This window comes from Oncorhynchus nerka, linkage group LG19 (assembly GCF_034236695.1).
Source record: "Oncorhynchus nerka isolate Pitt River linkage group LG19, Oner_Uvic_2.0, whole genome shotgun sequence".
NCBI lineage: Eukaryota > Metazoa > Chordata > Actinopteri > Salmoniformes > Salmonidae > Oncorhynchus > Oncorhynchus nerka.
Window position 1 is genome coordinate 9,283,850 of NC_088414.1, and position 9,292 is coordinate 9,293,141.

General features: G+C 45.8%; 1 protein-coding gene across 1 annotated transcript; it reads left to right on the plus strand.

Moving 5' to 3' along the window:
- The first annotated feature begins 2,598 nt into the window (after positions 1 to 2,598).
- On the plus strand, positions 2,599 to 7,926 carry LOC115123409 (protein S100-Z-like). Its single transcript, XM_029652748.2, has 4 exons — positions 2,599 to 2,674; positions 4,211 to 4,264; positions 7,302 to 7,417; positions 7,858 to 7,926. The coding sequence occupies exons 1-4, from the start codon at positions 2,599 to 2,601 to the stop codon at positions 7,924 to 7,926; spliced, it is 315 nt and encodes a 104-aa protein (XP_029508608.2).
- Positions 7,927 to 9,292: the final 1,366 nt, after the last annotated feature.

The window sequence follows — 9,292 nt, forward strand, 5'->3', positions numbered from 1 at the left end:
CTGGTACTCTACTCTGAACCTTAGAGACTGCTGCCCTATATACATAGTCATTGTTACTAGCCGGTACTCTACCCTGAACCTTAGAGACTGCTGCCCTATATACATAGCCATTGTTACTAGCCGGTACTCTACCCTGAACCTTAGAGACTGCTGCCCTATATACATAGTCATTGTTACTAGCCGGTACTCTACCCTGCACCTTAGAGGTTGCTGCCCTATATACATAGCCATTGTTACTAGCTGGTACTCTACCCTGAACCTTAGAGACTGCTGCCCTATATACATAGCCATTGTTACTAGCTGGTACTCTACCCTGAACCTTAGAGACTGCTGCCCTATATACATAGTCATTGTTACTAGCTGGTACTCTACCCTGAACCTTAGAGGCTGCTGCCCTATATACATAGCCATTGTTACTAGCTGGTACTCTACCCTGAACCTTAGAGACTGCTGCCCTATATACATAGCCATTGTTACTAGCTGGTACTCTACCCTGAACCTTAGAGACTGCTGCCCTATATACATAGCCATTGTTACTAGCCGGTACTCTACCCTGAACCTTAGAGACTGCTGCCCTATATACATAGCCATTGTTACTAGCTGGTACTCTACCCTGAACCTTAGAGACTGCTGCCCTATATACATAGCCATTGTTACTAGCTGGTACTCTACCCTGAACCTTAGAGACTGCTGCCCTATATACATAGCCATTGTTACTAGCCGGTACTCTACCCTGAACCTTAGAGACTGCTGCCCTATATACATAGTCATTGTTACTAGCTGGTACTCTACCCTGAACCTTAGAGACTGCTGCCCTATATACATAGCCATTGTTACTAGCCGGTACTCTACCCTGAACCTTAGAGACTGCTGCCCTATATACATAGCCATTGTTACTAGCCGGTACTCTACCCTGAACCTTAGAGACTGCTGCCCTATATACATAGCCATTGTTACTAGCTGGTACTCTACCCTGCACCTTAGAGGTTGCTGCCCTATATACATAGTCATTGTTACTAGCCGGTACTCTACCCTGAACCTTAGAGACTGCTGCCCTATATACATAGTCATTGTTACTAGCCGGTACTCTACCCTGCACCTTAGAGGTTGCTGCCCTATATACATAGCCATTGTTACTAGCTGGTACTCTACCCTGAACCTTAGAGACTGCTGCCCTATATACATAGCCATTGTTACTAGCTGGTACTCTACCCTGAACCTTAGAGACTGCTGCCCTATATACATAGTCATTGTTACTAGCCGGTACTCTACCCTGAACCTTAGAGACTGCTGCCCTATATACATAGCCATTGTTACTAGCTGGTACTCTACCCTGAACCTTAGAGACTGCTGCCCTATATACATAGCCATTGTTACTAGCTGGTACTCTACCCTGAACCTTAGAGACTGCTGCCCTATATACATAGCCATTGTTACTAGCCGGTACTCTACCCTGAACCTTAGAGACTGCTGCCCTATATACATAGTCATTGTTACTAGCTGGTACTCTACCCTGAACCTTAGAGACTGCTGCCCTATATACATAGCCATTGTTACTAGCCGGTACTCTACCCTGAACCTTAGAGACTGCTGCCCTATATACATAGCCATTGTTACTAGCCGGTACTCTACCCTGAACCTTAGAGACTGCTGCCCTATATACATAGCCATTGTTACTAGCTGGTACTCTACCCTGCACCTTAGAGGTTGCTGCCCTATATACATAGTCATTGTTACTAGCTGGTACTCTACCCTGAACCTTAGAGACTGCTGCCCTATATACATAGTCATTGTTACTAGCTGATACTCTACCCTGCACCTTAGAGGTTGCTGCCCTATATACATAGTCATTGAACACTGGTCACTTTAATAATGTTTACATACTGTCTTACCCACTTCATATGTACGCTGAGTGTACAAAACTCTTTCCGTGACATAGACTGGCCAGGGGACTCCAGGTGAAAGCTCTGATCCCTTATTGATGACATTTGTTGAATTAACTTCAATCAGTGTAGATGAAGGGGAGGAGACAGGTAAAAGAAGGATGTTAAAGCCTTGAGACAATTCAGACATGGATTATATACAGTATGTGTGCCATTCAGAGGGTGAATGGGCCAGACAAGATATTTAAGTGCCTTTGAAAAAAGGTTGGTATGATAGTAGGTGCCTGGCACAACGGTTTGATTGTGTCAAGAACTTTCACGCTCAACAGTTTCCTGTGTGTATCAAGAATGGTCCACTTCCCAAAGGACATCCAGCCAACTTGACACAACTGTGGGAAGCATTGGAGTCAACACGGGCCAGTATCCCTGTGGAACGAGTTGGACACCTTGAAGAGTCCCATGCCCCGACGAATTGAGGCTGTTCTGAGGGCAAAAAGGGTGCAACTCAATATTATGAAGGTGTTCCTAATGTTTTGTACACTCAGTGTAAATACTGTAGTCTAGTCAATGCTCATCCTATGTAACTAATGCTGTACACACCTTTTTCTATTCATATACTGTCTATACTATCTATATACACCATCATATATAGAGTATTTACAGTGGTGTAAAGAACTTAAGTAAAAAATACTTTCATGTACTACTTATCAACATCATGCCAAGCCGACTTGAAGGTGCTGCTTACAGTAGAACAGATTTCGACAACTACTCTGGGAGCAACGGAGACGAATACTACTCCGGGAGCAACGGAGACGAATACTACTCCGGGAGCAACGGAGACGAATACTACTCCGGGAGCAACGGAGACGAATACTACTCCGGGAGCAACGGAGACGAATACTACTCCGGGAGCAACGGAGACGAATACTACTCCGGGAGCAACGGAGACGAACACTACTCCGGGAGCAACGGAGACGAATACTACTCCGGGAGCAACGGAGACGAATACTACTCCGGGAGCAACGGAGACGAATACTACTCCGGGAGCAACGGAGACGAATACTACTCCGGGAGCAACGGAGACAAATACTACTCCGGGAGCAACGGAGACGAATACTACTCCGGGAGCAACGGAGACGAATACTACTCCGGGAGCAACGGAGACGAACACTACTCCGGGAGTAACAGAGACGAATACTACTCCGGGAGCAACGGAGACGAATACTACTCCGGGAGCAACGGAGACGAATACTACTCCGGGAGCAACGGAGACGAATACTACTCCGGGAGCAACGGAGACGAATACTACTCCGGGAGCAACGGAGACAAATACTACTCCGGGAGCAACGGAGACGAATACTACTCCGGGAGCAACGGAGACGAACACTACTCCGGGAGCAACGGAGACGAATACTACTCCGGGAGCAACAGAGACGAATACTACTCCGGGAGCAACGGAGACGAATACTACTCCGGGAGCAACGGAGATGAATACTACTCCGGGAGCAACGGAGACGAACACTACTCCGGGAGTAACAGAGACGAATACTACTCCGGGAGCAACGGAGACGAATACTACTCCGGGAGCAACGGAGACGAACACTACTCCGGGAGCAACGGAGACGAATACTACTCCGGGAGCAACGGAGACGAATACTACTCCGGGAGCAACGGAGACGAACACTACTCCGGGAGCAACAGAGACGAATACTACTCCGGGAGCAACGGAGACAAATACTACTCCGGGAGCAACGGAGACGAATACTACTCCGGGAGCAACGGAGACGAATACTACTCCGGGAGCAACAGAGACAAATACTACTCCGGGAGCAACGGAGACGAACACTACTCCGGGAGCAACGGAGACGAACACTACTCCGGGAGCAACGGAGACGAACACTACTCCGGGAGCAACGGAGACGAATACTACTCCGGGAGCAACAGAGACGAATACTACTCCGGGAGCAACGGAGACGAATACTACTCCGGGAGCAACGGAGACGAATACTACTCCGGGAGCAACGGAGACGAATACTACTCCGGGAGCAACGGAGACGAATACTACTCCGGGAGCAACGGAGACGAATACTACTCCGGGAGCAACGGAGACGAATACTACTCCGGGAGCAACGGAGACAAATACTACTCCGGGACCAACGGAGACGAATACTACTCCGGGAGCAACGGAGACGAATACTACTCCGGGAGCAACGGAGACGAATACTACTCCGGGAGCAACGGAGACGAATACTACTCCGGGAGCAACAGAGACGAATACTACTCCGGGAGCAACGGAGACGAATACTACTCCGGGAGCGGAGACGAACACAAGCTCAACAAGGGAGAGCTGAAACAACTATTGAACAGTGAACTCCCCGTCTTCCACACGGTGAAGAAGATGTCTAAAATCCATCATTTATCATTTTCAACGTAGTTTTACAGTATTTGGATATTCTCTTCACTTGGCCAGGTACAACAGTTGAAAGGCCCACAATCGGTATATTTCGGAGGGTCTGTTCGTGAACGGGCCTGGGGGAAACATGTTTGACCTCTTAAGACACTTATTCCGCTGTTGTTTTTGGGGAAACTGTAAAGGAAAAAGAAAAACGAGTGTATAAGTTCTATTCGTGTTAAGCTGTGTTTACTTGGCACCGCGTAGTAAAACCTGTCACAAGGTCTTGCCCTCTCCTCCTCGAACGGTGACATGTTTTTGAATAGATGTAGCACATTAGCTGTGCGCTGAACCTCAAGTAATGCCTCGTCTTGAGTTAGAGACATCCTTGTGACAGTTGGAGTTGTGGAACCCACGTGTTTCGATGAAATCGTAGCAGCACATCACGTCTGGCTGTCGTCGACAACACGTTCAGTATTGGAAATGCTTTGGTTTAGTGGAGCGTGACCTTTTCAACTTGTTTTCTTTCCTTCCGTTGATTTCATGGTGATCAACAGTGAGGATTATGCGGACTTGTGGATATGTTCCGGAGGCTTCTTAATCCTACTTGATTACCCATTGAGACTTGAAAGATGAACAAGACAACTAAGTGCGTATTGAATTTGCAAATGTCCAGTGTTTTTAAAAAAACACACTCGCTCAACTTGCTGTTGTACAAATTCATGTTGTCTGTTATGTTAATCTTGTTCTAATTATAGACCTAGGCCTACAACACACAATTTACATGATTCTCAAAGATGTGAAGAGTGGCAATTTCGCTTTTCTGTTCTTCAATATACCTCAGTGGCTACAATTTGATCACTCTTTTGTCTCCGAGAATTTTCCTGCACTGCAGGAAATGCAAACTTGTAGTGTATTCAAGGTTTAAAAAGGTTTCTAAAGTTAGTCATTTCCACTTTAAAATGTCAGACTTGAGTTGCCCTCATGAAAAATGAATCAACCCCTACAAAATGTATCCGTGAATTACAATCCACATAATAATTCACATTTTCTGTTGCTGCAGGAACCTTTTCCTGTTGTAGAAAACTGTATTAAGATCCTAGTCTTACATCTACAGAATGCAACGAGAACCCAGTTGATTAAGAGGATGGTACAGTTATCCACTTGTCCAAAAAGGAAAGCAAGAAAGAAACACTAATGCAAAGGGCAATTATTTGATATTCTCCTTCTACATTATGCTGGATTAGTTTCCTTGCTGTGAAGTTTTGAGATCTGGTTAAATTGAGTTTAACACCATTATTTTGTTACTCTCCACTGCCCTCTGTGAGACGGGTTGAAGAGACAAATCTCTTTTCCTCTCCCCCTCTATTCCCTCGGGTTTTCTCCACCCTCACTCTGATGGAAGGAAGCCTCAGGTGTCTACGCATCATCAGCAGTGGCCCACATCACCTCCAAATCTAGATTTAGACTACTCCCTTCTGATGTCACTAATATCCATCCACTGACATACCTCTGACAGGTATAGAGACGGTGTCCTGGTACCAGTCTTGCACACATTTAGGACGCGTCACAAAGGTAATCCTAGTCCCTATAAACTACCTGTCAAAAGTATTTCTAGTCCCTATAAAGTACTTGTCAAAAGTAATCCTAGTCCCTATAAAGTACTTGTCAAAAGTAATCCTAGTCCCTATAAACTACTTATCAAAAGTAATCCTAGTCCCTATAAACTACTTGTCAAAAGTAATCCTATTCCCGATATACTCCTTGTCACAAGTAATGCACTATGTAGTGAATATGTGGCCATGTGGGATGCAGACTCATACTGTAGCTTCATTTCCTAGGGTCAACATTGAGCTAATTAGTGATTAAAACATTTAAAATTCATAACCTATCACTGAATAATTCTGTCATTCGTCAATCACACTGTATGCTGAGGCGATAGATACGCCTTACTGTTGAATTAGATACAACGTTGTTACCTTGGGCCAAATAGTAACTTTTCAACTATATGTCAATGAAGATTTGCACATATCCAGTCAAACTATCAAATCAGGATATGGCCCCCTGAGCTGTGTGTTTGTGTGTGTGTGTTTGTGTGTGTTACATACCTCCATTAGCTCCGTATCACCACAGCCTGAAGTCACCACAGGGCTCTGTATCCCAGACTGGCTTGGCTTGACTGAAAGAAGCCATCCAACGGTCACCATCTCACACACACGGGCACACACACACACACACACACACACACACACACACACACACACACACACACACACACACACACACACACACACACACACACACACACACACACACACACACACACACACACACACACACACACACACACACACACACACACACACACACACCTCTGATAGGTCTCAGCTCATGTGTCATTGATTATTGCCACTGACACACTAGCTTCCAGTGGACATTGGCTGTGTGGTGAGGTGCTGTGCTGTGCCCAGTCAGTGCCTTAGGTGGTCTAATATCCTGGATGGGGCTTCAGCACCATGAATCCAATGACTCAGAGCCTGAGGCGTCTCTCCTCAGATCTCCATCTCAGATCTCAGGCTGGGAGATTGACACAGGGCCTAATTGCAGTCTGTTGTCCCGAGGGAACTTATTTATTGGCCAGGCAGCTGAATCCAGACCGGTCAATAGGCGACATCAGACCTATCAGGATTCAGGACAGTCCATTTCCTGGTAGTGCTGTGTGGATGAGTAGAGTAAATCAGAGACCTGTGCGTGTCCTGACGTCAACTGGAATAACCCCAGAGGAACAGAACACCGGAGTTACAGTCTGGAAGATTTGCAGCTGTTCAATGGTTGTTTCATTTATAGACCCAAAACGATGTTGATCTCATTGACTTTCAACCCATAATAGCTGTGCCTATGAATTTGAGCGCGGTTCCATTCTCCCAGCTCCATCCCTGAAATGATCAAATGTACTTAATCAGGGTTTGAAAATATTGATTGGTGGATAGATCTTTGATAGATTGATTCATTGTTCTTTCTTATCATTTCCATTTCTCAGAAAGACCCCATGCTACTGGAGAAGATCATGAATGTTCTGGACTCCAACAAAGACAACGAGGTGGTCTTCAATGAGTATGTGGTTCTGGTGGCGACCCTGACCGTAGCCTGACCGTAGCCTGACCGTAGCCTGACCGTAGCCTGACCGTAGCCTGACTAGCCTGACCGTAACCTGACCGTAGCCTGACCGTAGCCTGACCGTAGCCTGACCGTACCCTGACCGTACCCTGACCGTAGCCTGACCGTAGCCTGACCGTAACCTGACCGTAGCCTGACTAGCCTGACCGTAACCTGACTGTAGCCTGACCGTAACCTGACCGTAGCCTGACCGTAGCCTGACCGTACCCTGACCGTAGCCTGACCGTAACCTGACCGTAGCCTGACCGTAGCCTGACCATAGCCTGACCGTAACCTGACCGTAGCCTGACCGTAACCTGACCGTAGCCTGACCGTAGCCTGACCGTAGCCTGACCGTACCCTGACCGTAGCCTGACCGTAACCTGACCGTAGCCTGACCGTACCCTGACCGTAGCCTGACCATAGCCTGACCGTAACCTGACCGTAGCCTGCAATGACTTCTTCCAGGAGCAGCAGAAGAAGAAAGCCAACTAACGGTTGAGTCCTAAATGGCTTCCTATTGCTTATATATACACTATTATTTGCCAAACCCTCATAGTGACCGGTCTTGTAATGGTTCTGGCTAAAAGAAGTGCATTGCATAGGGAATAAGGAGACATTTCAGACCTGTGGATCAAAGTAGAATTAGAAACCGACCACACCCCTCATGCTGAACATGGATTGACATTATGGTTTCAGTGCCACTAAAAGCCTTACACTTAATATGTTGTTGTTTTTCGCATGAAGAATGTCAACAGCAGAAGTGCACTAGACTAAAGTCGAAAGCATCCATTGACATACTCTTGCTAGAGATAGGATCCTTCTGTGCCTCCGACGCGTCAACAACCAGATTATTTCAAACCGATGTTAACATGTTGTCACACTGAAACTGACTGTTTCTGTTCTCAACAACACTTCTTGCCAGAGAAGGTAAAAGATATGGCCAAAACGGACCGGCACCCAAACAGTCATTTCCCTCTGATTGGTTAGTTGATTGATTGATTCTGTCATTCATCTGCCGGTTGGCTCATAGATGTTTGTAATGTAACCATGAATTTGTCAGAAATGTCCATCAGAAACTGGACTTGAGAATGTTCATGTCATTGTAGAATTAACTTGTGTCACATCAAATCAAATCAAATCAAATCAGATGTATTTATATAGCCCTTCGTACATCAGCTGATATCTCAAAGTGTTGTACAGAAACACAGCCTAAAACCCCAAAACAGCAAGCAATGCAGGTGTAGAAGCACGGTGGCTAGGAAAAACTCCCTAGAAAGGTCAAAACCTAGGAAGAAACCTAGAGAGGAACCAGGCTATGTGGGGTGGCCAGTCCTCTTCCGGCTGTGCCGGGTGGAGATTATAACAGAAAATTGCCAAGATGTTCAAATGTTCATAAATGACCAGCATGGTCAAATAATAATAATCACAGTAGTTGTCGAGGGTGCAGCAAGTCAGCACCTCAGGAGTAAATGTCAGTTGGCTTTTCATAGCCGATCATTAAGAGTATCTCTACCACTCCTGCTGTCTCTAGAGAGTTGAAAACAGCATAAACTGTGTGTCAGGTAATGAGACATTTAACTCAAATGTTACAGTTGCATGCGCACACACAAAGGTCATTTCTCATTTCGGTGTGATTGGTTGTAATTGAGCAAGATAATGAGTCTGTCTGGAGGGAAATGATGCGATGATTATCTTTTTGTGTGACATTTCACAATAGCTGTAATCATAGAGGACCTCTCATCGATTTAGAAACCGTACTTACTTTCCCAAGAATTATAGATTCTCCCTTTGTTAGAAAACTTGTACTCGGCGTGACCCTCTTTTCTTTTGCTATCCCTCTCCCTTGGAGTGATGTCAT